General features: G+C 41.6%; 3 protein-coding genes and 3 non-coding genes across 25 annotated transcripts in view; 2 read left to right on the top strand and 4 right to left on the bottom strand.

Moving 5' to 3' along the window:
- Positions 1-15: 15 nt before the first annotated feature.
- GLT8D1 (glycosyltransferase 8 domain containing 1) lies at positions 16-13,650 on the top strand. 3 transcript variants are annotated; one of them, XM_042979137.1, is made up of 10 exons: positions 16-92; positions 5,099-5,152; positions 5,238-5,336; positions 7,431-7,644; positions 9,889-10,006; positions 10,502-10,586; positions 10,774-10,886; positions 11,445-11,611; positions 11,731-11,843; positions 12,012-12,532. In XM_042979137.1, the coding sequence occupies exons 2-10, from the start codon at positions 5,137-5,139 to the stop codon at positions 12,200-12,202; spliced, it is 1,116 nt and encodes a 371-aa protein (XP_042835071.1). In that variant the 5' UTR covers positions 16-92; positions 5,099-5,136; the 3' UTR covers positions 12,203-12,532. The 3 variants fall into 3 exon arrangements, with proteins under 3 accessions (XP_042835071.1, XP_042835072.1, XP_042835070.1); XM_042979138.1 differs by lacking the exons at positions 16-92; positions 12,012-12,532 and adding exons at positions 196-274; positions 13,455-13,650; XM_042979136.1 differs by lacking the exon at positions 16-92 and adding an exon at positions 196-274.
- GNL3 (G protein nucleolar 3) overlaps positions 7,651-26,836 on the bottom strand; it is a 108,152-nt gene continuing 88,966 nt past the window's right edge. Inside the window, exons 1-16 of one of the 3 annotated variants that reach the window (XM_042979134.1) lie at positions 19,263-19,376; positions 18,576-18,634; positions 18,085-18,222; positions 17,855-17,968; positions 17,545-17,628; positions 16,425-16,557; positions 15,571-15,683; positions 15,214-15,337; positions 14,709-14,796; positions 14,085-14,259; positions 13,810-13,952; positions 13,590-13,726; positions 13,329-13,504; positions 12,973-13,036; positions 12,789-12,891; positions 7,651-7,819 (exon numbers count right to left, since the gene is read on the bottom strand). In XM_042979134.1, the coding sequence (XP_042835068.1) occupies positions 12,809-12,891; positions 12,973-13,036; positions 13,329-13,504; positions 13,590-13,726; positions 13,810-13,952; positions 14,085-14,259; positions 14,709-14,796; positions 15,214-15,337; positions 15,571-15,683; positions 16,425-16,557; positions 17,545-17,628; positions 17,855-17,968; positions 18,085-18,222; positions 18,576-18,634; positions 19,263-19,275 (1,644 nt within the window). In that variant the 5' untranslated portion in view covers positions 19,276-19,376 and the 3' untranslated portion in view covers positions 7,651-7,819; positions 12,789-12,808. Of the gene's footprint in view, positions 7,820-12,658; positions 12,892-12,972; positions 13,037-13,328; positions 13,505-13,589; positions 13,727-13,809; positions 13,953-14,084; positions 14,260-14,708; positions 14,797-15,213; positions 15,338-15,570; positions 15,684-16,424; positions 16,558-17,544; positions 17,629-17,854; positions 17,969-18,084; positions 18,223-18,575; positions 18,635-19,262; positions 19,377-26,836 lie in introns of those variants that run through there. The other 2 variants (XM_007081916.2, XM_042979135.1) reach the window with 2 other exon arrangements.
- Positions 14,318-14,396, bottom strand: LOC122236823. The gene has a single exon (XR_006215070.1). It is a non-coding gene; the product is annotated as a small nucleolar RNA SNORD69 (small nucleolar RNA).
- LOC122236831 lies at positions 15,443-15,524 on the bottom strand. Its single transcript, XR_006215078.1, has one exon. It is a non-coding gene; the product is annotated as a small nucleolar RNA SNORD19B (small nucleolar RNA).
- Positions 16,309-16,385, bottom strand: LOC122236822. The gene has a single exon (XR_006215069.1). It is a non-coding gene; the product is annotated as a small nucleolar RNA SNORD19 (small nucleolar RNA).
- Positions 19,478-26,836, top strand: part of PBRM1 (polybromo 1) — a 111,427-nt gene continuing 104,068 nt past the window's right edge. For 7 of the 16 annotated variants that reach the window (XM_042979117.1, XM_042979115.1, XM_042979114.1 and 4 more), the window contains exons 1-4: positions 19,603-19,625; positions 22,403-22,528; positions 24,168-24,320; positions 26,465-26,562. In XM_042979117.1, the coding sequence (XP_042835051.1) occupies positions 22,481-22,528; positions 24,168-24,320; positions 26,465-26,562 (299 nt within the window). In that variant the 5' untranslated portion in view covers positions 19,603-19,625; positions 22,403-22,480. Of the gene's footprint in view, positions 19,626-19,807; positions 19,974-21,740; positions 22,138-22,402; positions 22,529-24,167; positions 24,321-26,464; positions 26,563-26,836 lie in introns of those variants that run through there. The other 9 variants (XM_042979121.1, XM_042979120.1, XM_042979116.1 and 6 more) reach the window with 5 other exon arrangements.

Below are 26,836 nucleotides of genomic sequence, written 5' to 3'. Positions count from 1 at the left end.
CCATGGCGACCGGCTTTTCTCTGCGAGGACCCGGGCGGTGGGGCTGCCCGGCGCGCCTGTTCGGCGCCATGATTCCGCGGTCGGAGCGGCGGGTGGGTTTCAGGTGTCGGGGCTGCGCCGCGGCCGCAGAACTAGCAGGAGGGCGGGCTTGGTCCGGAGTGCAGGGGAGGCGGGCGGCCCGGCGGCGGACTGGGCCCCCGGGCCTGCCGCGCGGGCGCTGAGCTGGCGGGGCGGGCCGGGGCCCGGACGGTGGCTCCTCCTCCTCTGGCTGCAGGTAAGGGCGGCCGCGGGGAGCGTCCGAGATGAGCTGCTTGCCCCGGCCCTAACCGGGGGTCTCTGGGCGTGGGGGGTGGGGAGGTCCTACGGAGCGTCACACCGTCCTTAGCACCCCTAAGCGTAAGGGGGCCGTGTTGACCCCTAGAATTTAGAGGGCAGTACCCCAGGTCACATCGCCCAATAGAAAGGGCATCCTCTCAAAGAGGGGACCCCCCCCCTCCGCCGTCCCTTGCACCGAAATGGAGAGATGGCCTCCATTCGGAGAGTCTCCCAGGTTGGCCGTCCAACACGCTCGCCGGCTGCACCGGCCCCTCCCTATAGGGGCCAAGGGTTCGCTTTGCCTCTCTTTCGAAGCTGGTGTCTATCTCAAAAACTTAGGCCCTCCCTTGTTACCCCCTGAGCGAGATGGGGTGCCCACGCTTGGGAGAGAAACCTCCCTGGGGAACCTGGGCCTGTGAATCCTAGGTGGCTCTCTGGCCTCTATGCTGTGTTGCGTGTCAGGGTCACAGACAGTGGGATGCTCAGCTTTCCCCGGGCAGGCTGCCGCCCACATTCATACATTCAGCACATTTCGCGGTACCTTTTTCTCTGCCACGCAGTAGGCCTAGGATACGGCTGTGACCAACCTCAGGTCCTTACCTTCCTAGAGCCCAGAGTGTGTCAAGGGAGACAATGGTGTAACCCTAGAAATAAATGACAGCCAGCTTTATTCTTGGATAGGGAGGGCCAGGAGATGTGGGAGCTCAGGGCAGCTGCATCTTGAAGGGGGCAGGGGGAGGGGAGGAGAGGCTCCCTCGAGTCCTGAAAGCCAAGTAGGAGTTAGCCAGATGAAGAGGTAGGAGAAAGTGGATGTATATCTTTAGTGCTTTTCCACTTTTCAGCCTGGCAGAGACTTAATAGACTTTCTGTTGTATGTAGAAATTGACATATCCCTCTGTTACACCCTCCCCCTTCCTTTTTAAAAATTTTATTTATTTAGGAAATCTCTACACCCAAAATGGGGCTCAGACTCACAGCCTGGTGTCAAGAGTCGCTTGCTCCTGCAACTGAGCCAACCAGGCACCCCCGTTTTACTCCTTTTTAAATGCACTTTACAACGTGTCAGTTGCTATAGAGGCAGTACGGTATTTGAGCTATGAAGATATGAAAAAAGGAAATTGCTTGTGAGGTTCCATTTGAGAGAGATCTCTGCTGGAATCCATGTCGTTCCTTATGTTGAAATGTGTTTTCATGACCATTATCAAAGATTGTGTTCCCTTTCTGAGCTGAGAACCACCAATGCTCCTATTTACAAGATCATTCAACAAATATCACCTGCCCACTACCAGTGGAGGTTTTTGATGGTGAGGATGCATCAGTAAACACTTTGTTTCATTGGGGTCTCTGTTCTCATTAGGGCTCACATTCTAGGCCCAGAAGACAGATATAAAGAAACAAAGAAATGAAGGGCACCTGGATAGCTCAGTTGGTTAAGTGTGCGACTTGGGCTCTGGTCATGATCTCACCGTTCCTGAGTTCGAGCCCCTGTATTGGGCTCTGTGCTGACAGCTCAGAGCCTGTACCCTGCTTCAGATTCTGTGTCTCCCTTGCTCTCTGCCCCTCCCCTGCTCATGCTCTATCTCTCTCTCTCAAAAATAAACATTAAAAAAAATAATAAATGAGAGGATTTCATAATTGAGGAGGGGATGTGGTGAACTTTCCTGATGGCCTCTGAGGGGATGGATAACAGTATAGAAAGATGACCTTGGCCTGAGATACAGTTGTGAGATTGAGTTCCGTATTGGGCTCCTCGCTGGATGTGGAGTTTGCTTGGGATTTTCTCTCTCTTTCTGCCCCTCCCTCTCTCTTTCTCTCTCTCAAAATAAACAAACATTTTAAAAAATGACCTTGGGCTTTGGTGACCTCAACAAGATGAGTTTGAATGGAACAGTAGGGACAGAAGTCTGGCCTGGAGGAGGCTAAAAGAAGAGGATGAGGAAGAGCTAGAGGTAAAATTTTTTCAAGCATTTAGAGTGAGGGGAGCAGAAAAATGGGTCCGTGGATCAACTGGGTGAGGGGAGTGGTGTCTTTTTTTTTTTTTTTTTTTTTTTAATTAACTGGAAAGATACAAGAGCATGATAGTATGCTGATGGGTGTGATCCAGCAGAGAGTGAGTTTGCTGATGTTGCGCCAAGGAAACAAGTAGAGATTAGCTTACAGAGCGTAAGTGGAATATGTAAGTGGGACTACATATTAACAAAAGGGAGAGCAGAAAAGGTGGGTACATCTGCCAAGAATGGGTGCTAATGCCGGTAACTAGCAAGTTAAAAAGAAAATGGTATTCTTTCTCCCTAAGGTTTCTTCAGCCATATTTTTTGGATACGCCTGTCCTGGTTGTGTGTGTGTGTTTTGTGAGTGATTTGGGAATGTGAAGGTTTTATAATTTCTAAACAAAATATTAACTTCCCTAGTGAAAAATTGAATATTGCTGATCAAATTGTTCTTAGCTGTGTACTCTTAAAAAATATAGCCACTATTACACATCCAGGGTCTACATGAGGTTTTGAGAATTCTTTCTAACCACATCAGTGAGTTTCATTACAAGGAGTAGCAATAGGAAAGAAAATATGGATCAGACATACTTCATAATAATTAGCATTTGGCAGAGAGATAACTGTGGAAGTTTTAGAAGCAAATGGTTTCTGCCATGGTGGTTTATTTAAGTACATCAAGTACCTGTCAGGATTGTGGTTTTCTTGTGTCTAGCTAATTACCTCTCAATCCACATACTATCTCTAAGTAACTTACTGGACGTTGTTGAGCTAAAACACTGTCCCTTGTATCATTAAGTTAAATGAGATTTATTCGAGTGAGATGGTTCTCTTTATTTGTGGTGGAAATTGACTCCAAGCAGGCAGATGTTAGAGTTTTGTCTGCGGGGCTCCTGGTCAATCAGTTTTTGTAGGTAAGGCTCAGCCCACCATGTGAAAAGCACACAGTGTATATAATGACGTGCATTCTTTAGAGAAGTTCACTGGTATAATGTACTTTATATATACTGCTCTAGAAAGAAATGGGAGAGAGGGAGAGTGTGTGTGTACGTATTTTAGATTGTTCTTTGGGAGTCTGAATTATTTTCTCCCCAGTTTGTAGTCTAATCTGTGATTCTCAGTTCTTAAAACAACCCTTCAATAGATTTCTTTTTCTTCTCTTTTTTTCAAAGGTCTTGAGAAATCAAGTGCCTGATAGGCACACACTTAAGATGAAATTAATTCAAACTTACTTTTATTTAATTATTTAAATTTTTTTTATTAAAAAAAATTTTTTTTAATCTTTATTCATTTTTGAGAGACAGAGTACAAGTGGAGGAGGGGCAGAGAGAGAGGGAGACACAGAATCCAAAGCAGGATCCAGGCTCTGAGCTGTCAGCACAGAGCCCGACATGGGGCTTGAACCCCCATGAGCTGTTAAGATCATGACCTGAGCTGAAGTCAGATGCTTAACCAATTGAGCCACCCAGGCACCACACTTTGATGTAGAAATATGCTATAATTCAGGGTGCATTGTGAAGTTAGTAGCCTTATGTAAATGTTAGATGCTTCCATGAGGGGGAAGATGAAGTAGAAAATGGTAAATGTCTCAAAGGTAGGAAGGATTATAATATCCTGGTTGCATAAACCTGTTTTTTTTTGTTTGTTTGTTTTGTTTTGTTTTTTTTAATTTTATTTTTGGGACAGAGAGAGACAGAGCATGAACGGGGGAGGGTCAGAGAGAGAGGGAGACACAGAATCGGAAACAGGCTCCAGGCTCTGAGCCATCAGCCCAGAGCCTGACGCGGGGCTCGAACTCACAGACCGCGAGATCGTGACCTGGCTGAAGTCGGACGCTTAACCGACTGCGCCACCCAGGCGCCCCGCATAAACCTGTTTTTATAAGGAAACGTTACCCAGAGATTGTTGTAGAAATCTCATCATTTAATTTTGTTCCACACACAATCTCATTTTCATTGGATGATCATTATTATTATTTTACAGTTTTCTTTTTTATTTATTTTTTAAGTAATCTTTACACTCATTGCAGGGCTTGAACTCACAACCCCATGCTCTTCTGACAGAGCCAGCCAGGCTATTAATCTTTTTTTAAGTGAAAGCATCAGATGAGCTGGGGAGCACAAGCCACAGGCAGAGTGACAGTATTGGATACCACTTTAGGAAGAGATGAGTAGTTACCAACAGAAATGAAACCCTGGAAAGAAGCTCATTTTTCTTTTAGGGGATTTTTAATTTTTGAGAACAGCAGTCTCAAATTTTGACGGCAAAATTGGGTTTTGTGCATTTTTGTAATTATGTTTCTTTAAATGAATTTTTCTTTAAATGAAATTTTGTTTTAAATGAAGTTGGAAAATTTTTTCTCTTTAATTCCAGTTAAAGCTGAATGGGATACAACTCAGAACAGGGACGTTTTGTGCCAGTGAGGCCGACCTCAGGCTATAGACAACAGAGTCCATGTCTAATTTAACTAGAAATTTCACCTGGAGAACATTTCCATAGTGGTTAGACCTCAGGTAGTCCTCTTGGTAGAATTTATTTTGCTTTTCATCTGGTGACATTTAACATACAAGGCTATCTATTTCTCCCAGGTTATTTGCAAGTATTTTATTATCATGACAACTATATAAAATTCAGATCCCAAATTGGGTTCTTGGAGACTATTAATTCAGAATGAGCTTCTGGCAGAAAATACTTGTATGCATTTCTTGTTTCTATCTAAATAAAATGCTGAGGCATTTCGATGGCCATTCTCATGTACCTGCTGACTTTGGGGGCTTGTTTTTGTTTTGTAGGGTTAAAAACTAATATTTATATAAGACAGAAGAGAAAGATGTCATTCCGTAAAGGTATGCTCTTTCTACAAATTTTCTTGTTTTTATAGCTGCTCAAAAGGTAAAGAGATGTAATGCAGGCTTTTCCTCTTTGTTTCAGTAAACATCATCGTCCTGGTCCTGGTTGTTGTTCTCTTCCTACTGGTTTTGCACCATAACTTTCTCGGCCTGAGCAGTTTGCTAAGGAATGAGGTTTCAGGTATGGGAACCCTTACTAATGTTTTGGCATCTGTTGAGGACCCGGGGTTCCCTGTGTCCCACATTCTAAAAGTTATAACACTAGGCTAAAGGAAAATAAAGTTTTCTTCTTGTCCTTACAAAAGCTGCTAGGAAAAGGTAGTGGTGCTCCTTTTGTTCTTATAGCCCCACCCCCACCTCCCTGTTGTGGAGATTTGCTAAGGGTTTGATCTTACCGCAGACCCCTTTTCACCAAAGCAGAGGCCTTAGGGGAACTGTCTGCTCATTGCAGCAGGGGAGGGCTTCAGAAGGTGGGGACAGGTATGTGAAGCTTCTACTTGATGCCTGCCCTGTTTACTGGTGTCATTGGGTTCCTTTCCTTCATCTGTTCTTTCCTTTAACGTGTGGAACAGTAGTACTGGGACCATAGTAGTAAAACAAAACCAGAAAGCCTTATTAACTGATGTAAAAAATCACTTTATTGCATAATTCCATTGCTCTACTGCAGTATTGGGAGGTTTCAGGATGTTTGTCAAAAATCATTTTGCGGTTGCTACCCACCCTAGTTGACCAGAACAAGAAAAGACGAATAGCTTTTGCCTGACCTTCACAGAGTGCTCTGAAATAACAGTATGTATTTACATATATACATACAACATACATTAAGCAAGTAAGTATGATATGTATAATGTATGCATAATGTATGCTCTTGGTGGGAACATTTAGAAAAAGGAAAACAGCATTCAGGCTCCACGAGAATACTTTGTTCACTGCTTTATCTCCTATGTAGTTGGATGATGGCTAGTACACAGGAGGTGCTCAATAAATTTTCATTGAAAATTATTTCATTGCCTAGATACAGCTATTACTAAAATTTTGGCTTAGTACCTTCCTGCCTTTTTTTTCTGTGTATGTATTTTTTCTGTCATGAGATGATGTAATATATAAACTGCAATGACCTGTTTTTCCATGTGATTATATCTGAAGCAAGTCACCGTGATGGTAGATATTCTTCATATATAATTTTAATGCCACATAGTTTGTTTTCCACAGGAAAAATAGTCTTGGAACAATGTGACTCAGCCTTTTTTTGATGGCATTCCCACTATAACATGTTATAGATAGCACCCAAATATACATGTGTATTTGCTTATTGTCCATCTACCCTTCGTGGTGGTAGAGATTTGTGTTTTACTTATGGCTATGACCCCAATGCCTAGCACATATTAGATGCTCAGTGTTCAATGAATGTAAATGAATGAATATATATTGTAAAAGGCAAAAAGGAACGTTTACAAAACAGTAGAATTGCTGTGTGTGGTGTGTGGTCTGATACTTTTCTGATTTGGTGCTCTATTCCACTTCAGGAATTGCTTTTCTACTCAAATTCTGATTGTGACCCACTAAATTGATTTCATGCCTATTTATGGGACACAGTTCATGGTTTGAAAAAAAATGGTTTAGGGGCGCCTGGGTGGCTCAGTCGGTTAAGCGGCCGACTTCAGCTCAGGTCATGATCTCATGGTCCGTGAGTTCAAGCCCCGCGTCGGGCTCTGTGCTGACAGCTCAGAGCCTGGAGCCCGTTTCAGATTCTGTGTCTCCCTCTCTCTCTGACCCTCCCCTGCTCATGCTCTGTCTCTCTCTGTCTCAAAAATAAATAAACGTTAAAAAAAAAAAAAATTTTTTTAAAAAAAGAAAAAAATGGTTTAGTCAGTTTCTAGGTTTTCACAATTATAAACACACTTGTGACTTTGGATTACCTCTCAGATTTGTACTTAAGAGAGGCAAGGGGAATTACTGGGTCAGAGATCATGTACCTGTTTAAGGTTCTTGATACAAATTGCTAAAAAGACATTCTGGAAAGATTCTATTGTATTCCCACCAGTAATGTATCAGAATTCAGTCCACCAATATTTTTTTTAATGTTTCTACTTTTCCAAAAGCCTTGACACACATAGGAAAACACAGAGTTTCTGGGCTATCTGCCTCATGTTGTAATGGGGGGAGAATGAAGTAAGTATAATCCTCACCTTACCTCTTATCATGTCTTGGGCTCTAGATCAAAAGCTTATGAGGTTTTGTATCACAATACTTTCCTTGTGTGTGTTCTTTGCAGATTCAGGAATTGTGGGGTTTCAGCCCATAGACTTTGTCCCAAATGTTCCCCGACAAGCTGTAGACGGGAGACAAGAGGAGATTCCAGTGGTCATCGCTGCATCTGAAGATAGGCTCGGGGGGGCCATTGCAGCCATAAACAGCATTCAGCACAACACTCGCTCCAATGTGATGTTTTACATTGTTACGCTCAATGGTACAGCAGACCATCTCCGGTGAGTTCTGCTTGCCTGATGATTCTGCTTCTAGAGGATGCTCTAGAACAGGCCAGCTGCCAATCCAGGAATGTTTTTTTCCATATGTGTATACTTCTTCTATACAATTGAGATCATACCACATAAAAACTGCACATGAGAGGTTTTTCCATGTGATTGTATCATAAACACATCCCTGTGGTAGGACAAAGAATATAAGGAATTTGTACCAAGATGTAAATTAATTCTGTCATACACACATTATTAAATCAAGGGTTTTTTTTAGTAATAGTTTCTCAGTGAAGGAAGCAATATGTTGATTTACATTCTGTTACAAGTTCCTTATCTCATGGACACACCCTGAGTAGTTAGTTCTAGAGTGGGATGGGTCAGGGGAACGATGGCAAGGTGGTGTGGTGAAGTGAGCATATAGATGAGAATCCGGATCCTGGCCCAGTGATTGGGGAGAATTACTTAACCCCTGGGAGCCCATTTCCTCATCTCTAAGTATGGGGTGAAAATGTCCAACTTAGAGGATTATTGTGTTGAAAATGAGAATATATAAAAAAACATTAAGAACATAATAGTCAGTAAACGTTCCTTACTGTAATTGTGATTAATCAAAGAATCCTAATCTGATAAAGTCTGATCTAATCTGATCTTGAAAATGCTCTGAATTCAGATTTATGATATTCAAAGAAACATCTTATTTAATAGGCTAACAGTTGTCACTGTTCTAAAACATTTCTGTCCTTGTGACTTTCTCCATAGTTCCTGTTTAGTTTGTGAAAGTTGTTATTATTTTTCCTATATATTAAGGACTCCAAGGGGCGCTTGGGTGGCTCAGTTTGTTGAGTGTCTGACTTTGGCTCAGGTCACAATCTCGTGGCTCGTGGGTTCAAGCCCTGCCTCCGGCTCTGTGCTAACAGCTCAGAGCCTGGAGCCTGCTTTAGATTTTGGGTCTCCCTCTCTTTCTCTGCCCCTCCCTTGCTCATGCTCTGTCTCTCTCTCGGTCTCAAAAATAAACTTTAAAAAAGTAAATAAAAACTCCAAAACCATCTAAAATAATGTAGAAATACTGCACTAGCAGAGACTACAGGAAAAATGTGCAGTTATTTACAGAACACAGACTTTCTTAGAGTTAGTACCTTAGACACTGGTGGAGGAATTACTTAGTCATTACAGTGAATTAATGAGTCTAAAAGAACAGGCTGACTACCAGTTTTGTCGACAATTAGCTTTCACTGCCATCATATTTTGACTTTTCTTCACCACGTATTTGGAGAAACAAGAGTTGATTGGTCCGTGTGATGATGGGATGTTCTCAACTGGTTTCTCTCCAGCACTGATCCTGAATGTGAGCCTGGTGGGAGCACTGTCCATCACCACAGAATCTTGGTTCAGGCAGGGACTTTGATGGGCATACCTTCACTTAGATGAGGAAACCAAGGCTCATAGAAGAGGCTTGAAGACATCTATATGGTCCCCAGGGTTTCTCTTAAACTACATTATGCCCTCATTGGAAGACAGAGAAGGCTATAGTTTGGGGACATAGTTACTTATTTAAAAAATTTTTTTAGGGGCGCCTGGGTGGCTCAGTTGGTTAAGCGGCCGACTTCGGCTCAGGTCATGATCTCACGGTCCGTGAGTTCAAGCCCTGCGTCGGGCTCTGTGCTGTCAGCTCGGAGCCTGGAGCCTGTTTCAGATTCTGTGTCTCCCTCTCTCTGACCCTCCCCCGTTCATGCTGTCTCTTTCTGTCTCAAAAATAAATAAACGTTAAAAAAAAAAAATTAAAAAAAAATTTTTTTTAATGTTTATTTTTGAAAGAGAGCACGCACATGTGTGGGAGGGGCAGAAAGTGAGGGAGACACAGAATCTGAAGTGGGCTCCAAGCTCTGAGCTGTTAGCACACCTAACGAACCATGACGTGAGATTGTGACCTGAGCTGAAGTTGGACACTTAACTGACTGAGCCACCCAGGAGTTCCTGGGGACATGGTTATTTAAAAATTTTTCTTTAATGTTTATCTATTTTTGAGAGAGAGAGAGTGCAAGTAGGGGAGGGGCAGAGAGAGAGAGACACACACACAGAATCCAAAGCAGGCGCCAGGCTCCGAGCTGTGAGCACGGAGCCCAATGCGGGGCTCGAACCCATCAACCGCAAGATCATGACCTGAGCCAAAGTTGGGTGCTTAACCGACTGAGCCACCCAGGCGCCCCAAGGACATGGTTATTTAAAACAAATTCGGTGCTTTATTTTCATCAGGTCCTGGCTCAGCAGCAGTACCTTGAAAAGCATCAGGTACAAAATTGTGGATTTTGACACTAAACTTTTGGAAGGGAAAGTCAAGGAGGATCCTGACCAGGGGGAATCCATAAAACCAGTGAGTTCCATACATCCTTATTTGTACTTGGGAGTTTGGTGGACTCGAACACAGGTTTGAACTGCATGGGTCCACCTATATGCAGATTTTTTTCGATACAGTACTATAAATGTTTGTTCTTACGATTTTAACATTTTTCCCTAGCTTACGTTATTCTAATACAGCATATAGTATGTATACCAGATGTATGGACTGTTATAGGTAAGGTCAACAGTAGGCTATTAAGTTTTGGGAGACTTAAAAGTTGTATGTGGATTTTTGTGCAGGGGGCCAGTGCCCCTAAACCCCAAGTTCTTCAGGAGTCCACTGTGTTAGGAAGTGATTGGAATACTTGGGTAACTGGGTATGGTTCCCTGGGGATCAAGGTTGGGCAGTTCTGAGAGACCTTTAGCGGTCTTCTCCTGCATGGGTACTGAGAGCACTCTGGGAGTTTCTAATAAAGGCATAGTCACTGATGAATCCTGTGCCAATGGCTCTTTCTTTTTCCTTTCCCAGTTAACCTTTGCAAGGTTCTACTTGCCAATTCTGGTTCCCAGTGCAAAGAAGGCCATATATATGGATGATGATGTAATTGTGCAAGGTACCAAAGACTGTCACCATTAGTGCTGTTCTCTATCCAGAGTGTGGGCGGTAGCAATTGTTTTATTTATGGTATCTTATAAAAGGTCATCCTAAGTGGGAGGAATGGGCATCTTGAGGCAACTCAAAGTGTAAATCTTAAAAGAAAAAAAAAAGTAAATCTAAATCTTACACCTTGTCTGTTTCAGGGGATATTCTTACCCTTTACAATACACCACTGAAGCCAGGGCATGCAGCTGCATTTTCAGAAGATTGTGACTCAGCCTCTACCAAAGTTGTCATCCGTGGAGCAGGGAACCAGGTAAAGTACTTATTCAAGATCTTACATAGACACGCCACTCTCTATACTGCAGGGTAATGGGGAGAGGCAGCAAAATCAAGGGGCCCTTTACTTTTTGCTACATTTCCCATTCCCCAGTTCATCCCCAAATTCAAGGCCGCTTTTCTGTGGATTGGTTCATGATTTTAACAACCTGATTCTCCTTGAACATCTGGCTTAGTAGGTTTATTCTAGGTTCCTATTGTTAATTTGGAATCCGAAATGTCACTGTTTTGTTAAAAATGTTTATTGGAGAGGGGGAAGAGAGAGCATGGGCACATGTGTGCAGGAAGGGCAGGGAGAGAGAGAGAGCATCCCAAGCAGGCTCCGTATGACCTGAACCAAGATCAAGAGTTGGATGCTTAACTGACCAAGCCACCCAGGCATCCCCCAAATGTCACTTTTCATTGCTTTACACAGAGCCCCTTTGCTAATAATCTGAGTTTAATAAGCAGGGTTTTTTTTTTTTTTAACTGGCTATCAGTTACATCTATTCTGTTTGAAGCAATAAACCTACTATATATCCCATTTGTGTTTTAGTATAATTACATTGGCTATCTTGACTATAAAAAAGAAAGAATTCGTAAACTTTCCATGAAAGCCAGCACCTGCTCATTTAATCCTGGAGTTTTTGTTGCAAACTTGACAGAATGGAAAAGACAGAATATAACCAACCAGCTGGAAAAATGGATGAAACTCAACGTAGAGTAAGTATATATAGCTGACCATGCTGTAAAGATGCTTATTTCAACCGGGGTGGTCTTGTTTAAGAGGAATTTTTAAGGATTCTCCACTAACAGTTTACATTTGTCATTTGTCCCCCAAGAGAGGGACTGTACAGCAGAACACTGGCTGGCAGCACCACAACACCACCTCTGTTGATCGTATTTTATCAACAGCACTCTACAATTGACCCCATGTGGAATGTCCGCCACCTCGGTAAGTTGAAAAAATTAACCAAAGGCCTAACTAATAAAGAAATTAAGTGTCTTTCCTCAGGGATGGGATATATCCAGTTCCCTTTAAGTTTTCTGGAGTTTGATGTAGCATTCTTATTTCTGACTAGTACTAGGTACAATCATTTGGCTCTTTTTTTCTCAATGTAAGGTTCCAGTGCTGGAAAACGATATTCACCCCAGTTTGTAAAGGCTGCCAAGTTACTTCATTGGAATGGTCACTTTAAGCCATGGGGAAGAACTGCTTCCTATTCTGATGTCTGGGAAAAATGGTATATTCCAGACCCCACAGGCAAATTCAGCCTGATCCGAAGACATATGGAGATCTCAAATACAAAATAAAACATAATTTATGCTATAAGCATTTCTCAGGAAATCCTGGAAGACAGTATGTGTGGGAATTAACAGTTGCAAGGCTTCAATGCCTATCTGCAGCAACCCATGGAAAGAGGGACATTTCAGCTGGGTAAAGAGGATGAACTACCCTGTTTAGCAGTCAGCTTCCCAGATAGGCTATAAATGTCTCCATCTGCCTTACCAAATGTTTGCTTACTGCCATACTGAAGGACTGACAGGGATGGTACGGCTAGTTCAACACTACTGCTTGGTTTTAATTTTGTAATATTAACCTGTGGTCTGATCTGTTAATAAAGTGAAACCTACATTTTTCAATAGGTGTCTGATGGTTTGCTTCCAGGTGATTAAGTATACTTCTACCCAGTTGTTAAGAGAGCGGTGCTGCTATAGAATTCAGACACTTTATAATTGCCTCATTTTTAAAGAATGAGTGTACCATGATATATATTTACAAAATTTACACAGCTTATGGCATACAGCAACAAACTATACATCACACACAATAGAACAGCTCAGCAGTCTGCTCAAAATGTAAAAAAAAAACAAACAAACCACAAAACCCAACAAACACCTTCTAAAAAGACAAGGTTGTTACACATAGTCTGTACTGAAGTCATAAGCATCATCTTCCTCTTCAGCCATTTTATCTGAGATGTAAGATTGTGCTGACTCATCTATATTGGAGAAAAGAAAAGTTAAGGTTAAAATTCCATACCATGCCGCTTTGTTATTGATAAATCCCTCCACCAACCCACCTGCTTGAGACTCTTCAGGCAGTGCCCACGTCTCTTCCGCCGGGACCATGGCTAAGCTCTCTTCCTGTGGGACAAAGAAGCAGTGCAAGATTAGTAACCCTTGTCTGCTCATTAATCTAAGTAACTGCACATCTGGAAAGACTCTGAAGGTACTTGTAATGAGACACACAAAATTAAGACTAATGATTGCAAACCTTAAATACTAAATCTTAGATTTTTTTCTTGGTTTTTTTTTTTTTTTTGGTAGTCTATCATGAACTGTTTAATTTCTACTTTCATCCCTTTCCCATTTGTTAAACATTATTAATGCTAAAAAATGCACTCAAGCTTAAGCAACTTGTGTGCAACATACTTACATCAGCTTCTTCATCAACACTTTCCTGGTCACTGTCAAGGTCGTTGTGGTCCTCCCCCTCCTCCTGCTGTTTCTGTCTTGGCAGTTCTTCAGGAATGTCCTTTTCTTCTATTATTCCATTTGTTAGACCTGAAGACTGGAAAAGGATGCTCCTGGCTGAACGAGGGCCCCTGATGCCTAGGGAAGGAACATAGTCCATGTAAACAGAGACCTTTTACTGCCCTGTCAGCCAACGAAGAGAGCAAACACAAGCCTTGCTTACTGTGTATGCTGTGTGCATTGTTCTTTTCCAATTCTTCCAGATTAAAGCCCTGTTTCATGTCTGTCATGATGCCCTCATTAAAATGTGGAGAAGGAGTCCAGGATGTAGGGGGATGGCAATAGTAACCTAAGGAGGCACTAGTATTAAAAACAAGATTTGTCAAAAACCAGGGGTCTTTATTCCATGTGGTCCTCAAAATGCTAAGAGAAAGGAGTCTTACCCTGTCCACTCAGACCACATCAGTTTGGCTGCACCTTCTACATTTGGGCTTCCACCTTTTTGGTGCAGTCCTCTTCTCTGAGCAAGCAATGTAAAAAATTCCAGAGGATTCTTAAAGTCAGGGACAGTAAATTTCAGTACTACCTTAAGAAAAAAAAAAAAAGGAAAACTGAAAATTTCATTCATCTGATACAGTGTAAAAAGCCTTGAAAAATCTCCCACTTAAATGCTTATGATGAAAGAGAAAATGGAGCTCAAGGGAAGAGGTTCTTATACCTGTCGAGCATCAGCCTGGGACAAGATGGCGCTAGCGGCCTCTACTGGTTTCACCATTTCAATACTCGCTGGACTCCTCAGAGCAAGTGTGCTGGCAGAGTTAAGCGGAGACACGATGCAGCTTGGACTGTCTATGACTGTGATCTGTTTGTCCAAGGTGACAACCTGCATGCACCTAGAACAAGAGGGATGGTAACTGATGGGAGCACTGGTTTACCTGAAGGATGAGAGACAACGCGAAGCTCAGGGTTGGATTGAACAAACTCAGCACACAGTCTGTCAGATCCAGTTTATCATCATTCGCTTCGTGTTTTATCTGAAACCCTAACGGTGCTCCATCTACTTCTAAAAAGAAACACTACGTTATAGCCTATATGTTGACCTAAATGCATGCTGTTTCCTCTGCCATAAAGATTTCCCCTCCCCTCAATCTATTTGCTTGTCTTTCAAACTAGATGTGAGCTATTCCACTCTAATCCATTCTTCCCTAAACCTAGCACTAACCTAACCCTGTTCCTTTCACTGACACCTCTAAAGAAAGAATGGTCTTCCTTAAGCTATTGAAAACAAAATATTGACTCATCTATGATAAAATATTATAATTATGTAAGAACTCACTTTTACCTTGTCAGCCCCATGGATACACCAACATTACATATCCGTTCTTGTTTCAAGCTATTGATGATGCTGCTTTTCCCCACATTTGGGAAACCTACAAATGGGAAATCCACAGAACAAAAGGCATTATGTATTATATTGGTAATTACCAAATTTCCACTGCCTTATTTTAGGTTTGCCTGATGTTTAGAGCAAGATCAGAGTTGGATCTGAGTGTCTTCATTTCAACACTAAGACAAATCTTAGCATCTTCATTTCTTGCACAAGAAATCAAGGGTAGGAGGATTAATTCAAATAAACTAGGGAGCTTTCAGAAGCCAACTTCCTACAGTGCACATCTGGCAAAAGACTGAAATAGGCAGCAATTAACGTTTCTTTGTGTGCATCTGAAATGGGCAAGAAGCTAATGTTTGAACAAGCCCTTTATTAAGCACCAACCCCACACAGTTAACATGGAAAAATTCTCGGCACTTAAGAGGTAATACGTAAGATGTGTTGAACTGAAACTCACCAATTACTCCAACCCGAATGGCTTTGCCGTAAGTCTCCTGAAAACTTCTAAGAAGCTTCCAAAGGCCTTCTTTCCCAACACAGACTTCATTTTTGAATGGAGCTCTCTTCTTTAACTTCAAATGCTAAATAAAATTCCAAGTTTACTTCTGATAACTCACCAGATAAAACCCAAGCAATCTGGTTCCAGAACTCAGCTATTAAAATCACACTATTATCTTTCAGATTATCTCTGGATGAAATCAGAGTTGGATCTTATGAGTTCTCATTTTTTAATCAAGATTTTGTACACTCATCATATTTCAGCCATCCAAAATCTGAAAGAACCATACTTCCCACCACTAACAGTGAAGAGTACCTTGATTATCTTGCCCTTGTCCTTCAGATTTGTTGAGGCTCTGAACACCACTGTTGGTAATTCCTTCTTCAAATAATTTAGCCAGTTCTCCAAATTCTCCTTTGGTACCAAATCTAATAGGAATTAGGAATAAGACACATACTCCAATTTGGTAATTTTGTTGATAGGAATATGCACTATCTGATAAACTGGATTTCACTCTGGTTTGTCTCTTCAGTTTTTTCAAAAAGATTTAAGTGGAAGATGGGGAGAGGGTAAGCTCCCCACTATGCTGCCCTTATCTCAACAGATTTTGGTATCTATACCTCTATATTTCTTCAATTCTCCTCTGTACTACTCACCCTTCAGAATTAAGTCAACCTGTAGATCATTACCCTACTAACTCTAGGGCTATGTTTCCAAAATTTACTCTCACATATCAGCCATGTTTACTGGCCCCAGCAGTAACTGTGGATCCCAATATTACTTTCTGCTTCCCAAGTCTCTGTTCTGGGTTTTCCTGGCCCTGATGCTCAAACCCGTACGTACCTGCACTTCACATAAATACTGTCATATTGCCATCTCTTCCTATGTGAAATATACTGCACAGTAAGCTATGTACAGAAGCCTACACTCTTGAATAAGACAAAGTGCTAAGTAATGAATGTCAAAAAGAAAGTTGAAACCAATTGATCTCTCATAGAAAATACCTCCACCCCATTGCCCAGCACTGTCTTTGGCAACAAGACCATATGCACTGGCTTTACTGAGATCAGAGTTGGATCTTAACAGTCCTCAGTAAAAATCAGACTGCTCACAGGTTCTCCTCATACCTCACTAGTGCATATGGAACATAAAACATCCCTTTTGCTCACCTGATTTATTTAATACAAGTACCAGCTTTTTCTGTCGACCCTGGACAATGGCCTCTTCTACCTGGGGACACCTGCAACCAAGAGGATCTCTGGCATCCAACACCTCCAGCACAACATCTGAGGCTTCAATCACCTGTCAAGGCAGAAACTATCAGAGGAGCATCCCTTACTCTGTCTGGCAACACCCTCCATACAAGTATACTGGCGTTTTCCACTTTGCAACTCAAAGTTGGATCTTTTGTCTTCACTTTGGCATGAAGGATGTTCACATATCATTTCTCATAGGAAAGTGAAACACAAGTTTGCTTGGCAGCCTCTGGTCTCTCATCAAAGTGGAAATACCCCACTGTCTTGAACATATTACCCTCCCATAGTGAATTATGTAGTTTGATAGGCCCCTGTGGCCCTGCCAAGACTGCTGAGCAGCAGTCATGTTCTATTCACAGAGGGGAGTGAGCTTAGGAAAATGGGCATTGGGGATGGGAGTTCTGGGGAGCAGCTATGCCAAGACACTCCCTTGACCTCCTTCACTTAGGAGGTCACACAATACTTCCAACAAGAGTATTTTAAAGACTTTTTCCACACTGCTTGCTATAATGTATTTTTCTCTATTAAGTTTTATTTTTGAGAGTGTAAGTGCCCACATGTTGGGGGAGGGGCAGAGAGAGAGGGAGAGAGAAAATCCTAAGCAGGCTCCATGCTAACAACATGGATGTGGGACTCAATCGCACGAACCATGAGATCATGACCTGAGCTGGAACAACCATGGATGCTTAACTGAATGAGTCACCTAAGCACCCCATGTTTTACTCTATTTTAAAATGTGCTATATCATCATGTTACTTTAACACAAAGTACCACTTTTGTAAATCATGCTCATAGGAAACTGTTCCTGTGCAAAAAATTTAAAACACAAGAATATTTCCTTTAGCTAAACAGAAAAGGCTGTAAATAGAATAAGCCACAATAAACAAATAGGATAAGCCAACTTTCTGAAAAATTTTTCTAGCTCAAGTGAATTCCACTTCCACCTTTTCAGGGTTGGTAACAGGAAAAAAGAATGACTCTAGTCTTTTCCAACCTCATTACCATTTTTACACACTAGCCTAGACTAAAATACCTTTTTAAGTTCCTGACAATACAACTTCTTTGGATTCTGTTTGCCTGCCTTGGCTTTGTTCTTAGCTTTATGCTGCCCAAATTCCTACAAGATAAAAAAACAAAGGAAAAAAGACACAAAATTAGCAGTTCAGTTGTAACGTCTTTCTCCACTTTCCATGGCTAATTAGGAGCACTGCAATTGTTACTTCTATAGGTAAAACAGAGTGAGAATGGTCTTTTTCTGCCCAGGAGGTACAACAGCCCCTGCCCTAAGTCTGTACTTTTGCTTCTACAATAGAACTCTCATTCACAAAGACACTTGATCATACCTCGTTCACAGGTTCCAAGTTAGATGCCTTAACACCAGGGTTAGTTTCAAGTTTCCTTTTCTTTTCCTGTTCTTTCTGCCTATCGAGTTTCTGCTGCTGTTTTAGTTCTTCAAGCTGTATCCAAGTCATAAGAGAAAAGGGTGAGCCAAAGCAACTTGGTATTACTTTACTTTCAAAAAATACACATACCCACACATCACTTGTTCAAAGTTTCAGCTAACATATCTTACTCGCTGTTTCCTTAGCTCAGCTTCCCGAAGAAGAGCCTCTTTAAAGGGAGCACTGTTTGGAACTCCTGGGTCTTTTCTAGGCTTTCTGCGACCCTGTTTTTTGGCCTCCTTCCTCAATTTTCGATGGTGCTCTCGAACCTATCATAATAAAAATTTTTATTAGTTTATGAAATTTACTAGCCAATCTGGCTAAAGTTAGTTATGCCTGTTAAATAACCTAGAAAAGCTGTAGCAAAAAAAAATGTCACCAGAAGATTCTCTGCAAGGGTTAACATACTGATCAGAGTTTACAGACTTTCTTATCACCAAATTACTGCACTTTCCCACAGCCATATTCCTGATGCCTAAGAACTTGTACCCATGGACAGTCTATTTAACTTCAGTTTCATGAGGTGAAATCCTATTAATCCAGACCTCCTAGTGGAGGAGAGGTGGAGCAGAAATCACGTTAGGATTATACTTAATACAGTTCTCCTAAGCACTGGACTTACCTTTTTTTGGATTTTATACCGCTTATGGCAGGTCATGCGTTTACTTGCTTTCTTTAACTCTACAAAGAAACCGGTCACAAAAGGATTAGGCACAAATGATCAATTTGTTTCGTTTTTAGTGACTGTGCTCTAGAATCATATCCCTTTTCCTATTAAGTAGTTAATTAACTCTCAAACTTAATTTAAGTATCATATGTGGCGGATAATAAACATACACCACTCTAAAATCCTAGAAAAGTAGACTCAACAGGTCCGGAGCAGAGCCCAGCTTCCTTGCTCCCACTCTTCTCATATAGACGGGTTGCGCACAGGAGCACATGAGACCCCAAACAGCAGCCACTTCTGGTCAAACACCATGAATTACAAATTAGGAGCAAACAGTGGGTTTCAGAGGCGGCTCTCGGACCTCACCAGGGCCAGACTGAACGTGGTCATGGAAGGGAAAACGCCGGGCCCGAAACATGGTTCAGACTCAGTTTCCTTGCCTAGTCTCCACTTTTGTCTTCGTTTCGTACAACAGAACAGGCCCACGGTTAACGTGGGGCCTTCCCGCTCTTGGTTCTACTACCAGGGACCAGCGCGACGGCCTACCCGCAGGCTCTCCCATTCCCGTAGAGGAGCGCCCTGGTGGTGCATCGGCCAACAGAGACAGAAGCCCCTCCATACCCGCTTCCCGACCCCACTCACTCGGTCGCTTCATCCTGGTAGCGGGAAAGGAAGCAGCGGCAGAAGCTACAACGCGCCTCCGACACAGCCACGTGTGAACTGCGGACAAGCGCGAGCAACACGCACTGACGCTACCGCCGTAAACAGCGCCGCCGTCCGCCCGCGTGCGCGCGCACGCAGTGTCGTGCGGAGCCGGGTTCGCTTGGCGGCCGCGGGACTGGTTTTGCGGCGGCACCGGGAGGGGTGAGGGTGGTGAGGGCGGCGGGTGCTGGAGCGACGGCAGCGGCCGCAGCCGGAGGAGCAATAGCAGCAGCCGTGGCGGCCACGGGGCGGGGCGTGGCGGTCGGCGACCGCGGCCGGGGCTGCAGACGGCGAAGCGGCTGGGTAAGGCCGGGCCCGGGGCGGGTGGGGCCGCTCCCACTCGGCCGGCTGCCGGGCCTTTGTGTGGGCCCCGGCGGGCGGGAGCAGCAGCGGAGGCCCCGCCCCAGCCGTGGGGACGCGCCGGTCGGGCCAGGCGCGCGGGGCGGGGCTCGGCGGCGGGCGTCGGGACGGCCCGGCCGCCTTGCCGCACCTGCCGGCCGGGACAAAGGCGCGCCGCGGCCCGGAAACTCCGCTTCTTTCCCGCCCCAGCCGCTGGCCGAGCGCTCGTCGCGGGCAGCTTCAAAGCTGTCAACGTTTCCCTTAGTCCCCGTACCAGTGACAGGTCCGGAAAGTCTTTCATTTCTTCCGCAGGTCAGGGCCTCCTTTTTTTGTTGTTTCTTGTCGGTTCGGACGCAAACTCAACTAGTGATTTTTTTTTTTTCCGTTTTACAGATGACTGTGTTAAGACTGAATGTTGTATCAGTGGGACTTGTATTTATAGTAAAGGCTAGATATTTAAGTATCTTATTTATATGTAACACCACAAAAAATAAGCTTTTAAAACTGTGTACGTTTCCTGGTTTTTAATTGTCCACCTCTTAAAATATTTTACTCTAAGAGAAGCGTAGTTTTGTTGTGATAGGGCAGGTTTGGTGATTTAATGAAGAAAGATTGGCAAAATGTAGAAGAAATACTGAAAAATGGCAAATACACGGTATTATAAACAGATACAGAAATTATTGCTATAGTTAGAGAAACATGTTGGAATAAAACATTCTTATCAACTTATTTTCCAAAGAACTAGGACTCCTCAAAAATGATTTTGAGGTGATTTTTTTCCCCATGAAGAGTAGTATGGTTTTGCTTTATTACTTGCTAACGTATTGTAGTATTTTAAGATTCAAAGGAAGATTAGAAAGTATCTTTTGAAGAAATACTTCCAATTAAAACAGTAACAAATATGTGTGTGGATAAATGGAAGGGCCTTGATTGTTTCCTTTGATTTGGGGGTCTACAAAATACCTCAAATATTAATATTCTATCCCAAACCCCAAGATTAGTAAATTGTGGTATATGTGTATATGATAGGCTATTATCAAGCCATCAAACATTACGTGGAAGATTGTTGACTCGGAAGAATCCCAAGTTAAAACACAAGTTGCAAAATAATACATATGGTTTAACACTTTTGTTAAAAAAGGTAAATAAAGCATAGAATAAATACAGAAAACTGAATGCCAGTGTTAAGGATGGTTTTTTCTAGAAAGGATTGTAAGGTTTTTTTTCCCCCTTTGAATCCTGTTCTCCAAGATTCTTATTTTAATCATGCATTATGATACTGAGTATCATGAGAAATAAAGGAGAGTACTAAAAGTTTATAAACTGTCAGAATACACCATATGGTTATAATGAGTAAATATTTTCCCAGTTGCACATTACAAAGTTATTCTTTAGTGTCCACTGTAATTTATTGGTTGCCAGACTTTTGGACATGTGACTGTGATCAGTGCCATTTTAAAATTTCTAACCGAGCTTCATGATGTCTTTCCTCTTTATGGGAAAAGAATTGCTGAAGGGATGCTCACAATCTTTTTAAATTGCACAAACTTTTCTAAATGTCCCACTTACGTATACTTTTAACACATTTATTAAAAAGATGAATTGATCTTTCACGCTATGCCAAATACTATTTTATAAGCCAGTGCTACAAAGATGAATAAAATGTTCTTCCTGTTCCCAGGGAGCATGTAATCCTACAGTTGAAACTTCTTTGTTGTGCTTTGAAGTTTCAAAGTGATTTCATGTACGTTTCACAGTCCCAATAATCTAAAGGAGATATGTACACCTGACTGCTCTCATTTTAGAAGTGAAGAACCAGATCTGAGAGGTTGTGACTCAAGCAACATCAAACAGATAATTTAAGGTGGCCGACTTGAAACTCACATTGTGGTCTTCTCAGTTCAAGTCCTGTTACCTCTCCCACCTGCCAAGTCACATTGCCTCTCTTGCCAACTTCCAAACTACGTTTAAAAATGTGTCCGTTGAATAAGAAAATAATTGAAAATTACCCTTAAGTTGCATCTTTTTCTTGTTTTACCAGAGAAAGTGAATGGTTTAAGGAGTTTTGGATATTGTGTGGTCTAAACTGGTATACACACCAATGATTTACTTTTTTTTGGTCATTTGCTTTTCACTGGATTATTTATGAAGATAATTATGACCTGCCAAAATGATTGAAGGTTTTGTTTTTAATCTTTCTAAACTTGTGTGTGGTGTCTTTCCAATGCTGATAGGACTTTTGGAAAGAAATGTCTTTCTCTGAATTTTTTTTTTTTTTTAGGGGGGGAGGAGTTTTCCAGACTCTGCTCACATGGGTCATTCTTGGTTTGTTCCAGCTTGCCAACACTTGGGGTCACATGTGAGCCTTCCACATGTGTTCACTCTCCATTCCAGCTCTGTGATTGAACTCTGCTCTTATTGACTAGGGGGCATTTGGGCAGGCATGCTTCATTCCTGGAATTGACAGTCATTCCATGTGAGTAAAGTGGAATCTCAGTGAGCCTTCTTTAAGTATATGAAAAGCATTTGGTTTTAAAATGGAAAGAAATGTCAGGTACTGTTAGTGCCTGAGCCTTTGCAGCAGTTTGGCTCAAGAGAACTGATATGCCTGTTTTCCAGTTCTCTTATCTTTCTTTAGCAGTTCTACTTTAATGTTTTCTATCTATTCGTACTCATTTTTATTCCTTCTGACCTTTTTTTTTTTTTATTTCCCCTTTCTCTGCTTTGTTCTTCTCTTTCAGTTTTGAATATATTAACACTGAATCAGCACTTCTAAAGCCCTGCCTTCTCCCACTGGCTTCACTTGGCCTTCAGACATAATGAGGAGACTGGCTTTTCGAGGCGCTGGTTGTGCTCTGGTAAAGCTGGTAAATTACTGATCATCTACACCTTTTCTCTTTTCTGTCCTTCCCTGCCTTTTGCCTTCCACTTTTCTTGAATTTTGTTATCCTTTCCATAAAGAGTCCCTCCTTGTTTTCATCAAATTCACTTGTGTCCTTGTCATAGCTTGTTTAATTAGGTTTGGTCCTTAGTTTCTTCATCTTAATGAATTAAGGCCAGTTGATCAGCCTATTATAAATAAAAGAAAATCAACAAAACCTGGCTGTCCTTGGCATAAGCCCGTTGAACCTTTTAGCCACTTGTAGCCAATTGCAAACTAATATACCTCATAACAAACCAAAGCCTAGAGGAGGGAATATCGTCATGGTAGGCTGTTTTTAAATACCATGTGGACGGTATTTCAGAGGAAGACATAGGGGATTCCTCTTGCTTCTTAGTTGGTAATCAGAATTTTTTTTTTTTTTTTTGGTTGGTTTTGCCCCTCCTTTCTGTTCCCTGAAGATGCCCAATTTTTTCTCCATACCTACTGGCAACCCATTCTTTCAGCTGATTGTGTCTTAGTTTACTGAAGTTGAACGTTGATGAGTGAAACTGGGATCAGGTTTTTCTTTTAGCTTTAGAGAAAGATCTTTGAAATCATAGTATACTATTTCATACTATTGTTAAATTGTACAAGCATTATAGAACCTTCTCAGGCATATACCTTTCCCCTGTAGCTGTAGCAGATCATTTTAACGGTTGCATTTTTTGTGTTACCATCAAATGTATACATTAGTAAAGTCGTGTTAATATTAGTTACTAGACAGCCTACCTAAACCCAAGAACAAATATGTATGTGCTTCTGAAAGGCCAAGTAGGACCTAAAAGTTCACTTCTGAGGTACTGTTCCAAATTATCTGTTGAAACTTAAAGCTATGATTTCAAGATTCATGAGCATAGAATACCTCATATGACTGACTGAAAAGCAGATCAGTCTGATTGACAGAAAAGTTTCAAAGCAGTTTTACTTCTTTGACATAGGTGTGGTAAGTCACATTAAGTGTTTTCCAGGAATGTGTGTTGTGGCCTTCTTTAATGAGTGGAGAAAATTCATTTTCAGTGCATTATTCTTAGAGTTCATCTAAAATGCTGGAAGATTCATTGTCCTCTGCCCTCTACACTGCCACTGCTCATTTTCCTCAAGCACTGATTTCTATTTTTTCCATATCATGGCCCACCTGGAAAATGATCATAATTGTAAGACACACTGGGGAAAACAGATGAAGCTGCTGACTCCAGAGGTGATTGCCTTGGGGTTTCTGTCCCCATGACCTGTCTGGCTGCCTTAGGGGCTTGCACTGCACTACATGCAGGTTTTTAAAATCCAGTGAGGAGTAAATTTGGAGCCAGACGTGATTGGGTCATTCAAAATTGGTGATACATAAATGGATCTACTTTTGTTGAATTTGTCCTATCTGAATTGAAAGTGTAGCATTCTGGTAAGTGAAGGGGCTAAAGCCAACAAGGTCCAGCATTTCCCCTGAAAAAACTTGACAGTTAAGTTTCTTTACAAGAGTTAAAATATCCTCCTAAGTGAACCCGAATCTTGGTAGCAGGTGGCTAGCTGAGGGCTTGGTGGCAGTGTCTAAATTTAAGTATAAGAACATGGCTGATTATTTCTTATAGAAGAAGTTGGATTCCATGGGTTCCAAGAGAAGACGAGCTACCTCCCCTTCTAGTAGTGTCAGCGGGGACTTTGATGACGGGCACCATTCTGTATCCACACCAGGCCCAAGCAGGAAAAGGAGGAGACTTTCCAATCTTCCGACTGTAGATCCTGTGAGTAACTGGCACCACAGCTTCTGCCTGCTTTTCCTGCTCTTCCTTTAAGGATAAGCAGTTAAGATCCAGGCCTCACCACTTCTTTCTCCTCTGGCTAGATATTCCTAATCTCTTTCCTAATGTAGCTAACAATCTTAACAGTAATAGTGTAATTCAGTGTTAAGAAATAATGGTGGGTGGGTGTGGGTGGGTAAAATAGGTTATCCTATTTAAGGGGATTAAGAGGTATAAACTTCCAGTTACAGAATAAAAAAAGTCACAGAGATGAAAAGCACAGCACAGAGAATACAGTCAGCAGTGTTGTAATAACATTATGTGGTGACAGATAGTAACTACACTTACTGTAATGAGCAGTGAATAATGTGTAGGTTTATTGAATCATTGTTGTACATATGATATTGTATGTCAGGTATAATTCAATAATGCACTTAAAAAATTAGTATTCAAGAGCTCTCAAGAAAAGTAATTTCTCTGAATACATTTAGAATGGGAAATTTGCATAAAGTGATTCCTGTTTTGATGAAAACATGTTTTTCTAAGAGTGTAATCTGCTGAAGCACTTACCTTAATTCTAATTAAAAATAACCAAATGGGTTAGCAATTCAACAGGCCAGAGAATGGCAGACAATGAAATAGAAATATGTACAAATTTGTTTTGTAATTTTATTGAGATGTAATTGACAGCACCATATAAGTTCAGGGTGTACACTATAATGATTTGACATATATTTTGTGAAATGATTGCCACAATTAGTTTAACGTCTATTGTATCATATAGATGACCAAAAAAAATGGTTTTTTTCCTTGTGATGAGAACTCTTAGGATCTACTCTTGTGGCAACTTTAAAATATACAGTATAGGAGTATTAACTATAGTTACCATGTTGTACTTTATATTCCTAGTACTTATTTATAATAACCAGAAGTTTGTACCTTTTGACAAAAAATTTTAAAATGTTGGTATTTGCATTATACGTTCATTCAAATAACTTTGTGCTTGTCATGTGCTAGGCACTCACTATTCTGATGGTTGGGATATAGCCATGTGTAGGACAAGCCAGTTTTCACATGGAGCTTAGATTCTAGTGCAGCAGAAGCAGAATGTAAACAGATGAACAAATAGATAATAAAGTACTCCCAACTAATATTAAGTGTTAAGAAGAAGAGTTTGGCTGATTTGGGCTTCTTGGGTCCAAACCTTGAGGCATTTCTTTGCGATTGGAAGGCACTGGCCCCACAGAATACTGGGGAAGGGTGTTCCAGGGAGGAGGGACCCAATGCAGAAGAACTAGGTCAGGAATGGGTTTGTTGTGTTGTGATTACAGAACAATAGTCAAGAGGGAGAAGGAGACTAGCAGAGTCTGCCCAGCCACAGTATGTAGTTAGCTTACCTACTCTGTGGTCATTATTACAAATTTAGATTTTATTCTCTGATTAGTAAGAAGCCCCTCTTTTGGATGATTTTAAGCAAGAAAGTGATATAAACTGATTTAGCTTAAAAGAATAGTCACCAATAGCATAAATCTGATGAAAGACACCAAAATGTTTAATAAGTTATTTTATTTTATTTTTAAAAATGTTTATTTATTTTGAGAGAGAGAGAGAGTGAGAGAATCCCAAGCAGGTTCCATGCTCAGTGTGGAGCCCAATACGGGGCTCAGTCCCACCACTGTGGGATCATGACCTGAGCCAACATCAGGAGTTGGACGCTCAACCGACTGAGCCACCCAGGCACCCCATGAAGTTAAATTATTAAAAAAATTTTTAATGTTTTTTTTAAATTTTTGAGAGGGGGGAGAAGGGCAGAGAGACAGGGATAGAGGATCTGAAGCAGGTTCTGGGATGATAGCAGTGAGCCTGATGTGGGGCTTGAACTTACAAACTGTAAGATCATGACCTGAGCTGAAGTTGGATGCTCAGCTGACTGAACCACCCAGGCGCCAAAGTTAAATTATTTTAAATAAGGAGATACTGTCATGTCAGCACATTTCAGACCTGGGATCCTATGTGGGAACTTGGGGATTTGTCCATTTTCTCTGCTTGCCTTTTAGGGGTCTCTTTTTATTAAGGATAGTCCTTATGCCTACACTGGCTCTGTTTTCACATTTCTGGTGATTTTTTTCATCTTTTCATATGTGTAGATTGCTGTGTGCCATGAACTCTACAACACCATTCGAGACTATAAGGATGAGCAGGGCAGGCTACTCTGTGAGCTCTTCATTAGGGCACCAAAGCGAAGGTGAGTTGGAAGGTGAATGGGAGGGATTTGGTCCTGGGTCCATGTTTATGGTGTTTGGTAGTTGAGTTTTTTTAGAAGGAATGGCTTAAATGATAACTGGAGTCCCCATTTTAGTTTTAGTTGTCAAGATGCAGTGAAGCATATTTAAAAAAAAATTTATTGTAAAATACACAACGTAAAATTTATGCATTTTACATTTTTAAGTGGACAGCAGCAGTTCATTGAGTGTTTTTTATTCACATGCGTGTACAACAGATCTACAAAACTTTTTCAT

This window comes from Panthera tigris, chromosome A2 (assembly GCF_018350195.1).
Source record: "Panthera tigris isolate Pti1 chromosome A2, P.tigris_Pti1_mat1.1, whole genome shotgun sequence".
In the NCBI taxonomy this organism is placed as follows: domain Eukaryota; kingdom Metazoa; phylum Chordata; class Mammalia; order Carnivora; family Felidae; genus Panthera; species Panthera tigris.
This window is presented reverse-complemented; position numbering and strand designations above follow the sequence as displayed.

Coding starts and splice junctions, on each gene's coding strand:
- GLT8D1 (XM_042979137.1), top strand. Junction 5,337..7,430: donor GCTAAGGAATGAGGTTTCAG/GTATGGGAACCC, acceptor TGTTCTTTGCAG/ATTCAGGAATTGTGGGGTTT. Junction 10,887..11,444: donor TCCGTGGAGCAGGGAACCAG/GTAAAGTACTTA, acceptor TTTGTGTTTTAG/TATAATTACATTGGCTATCT.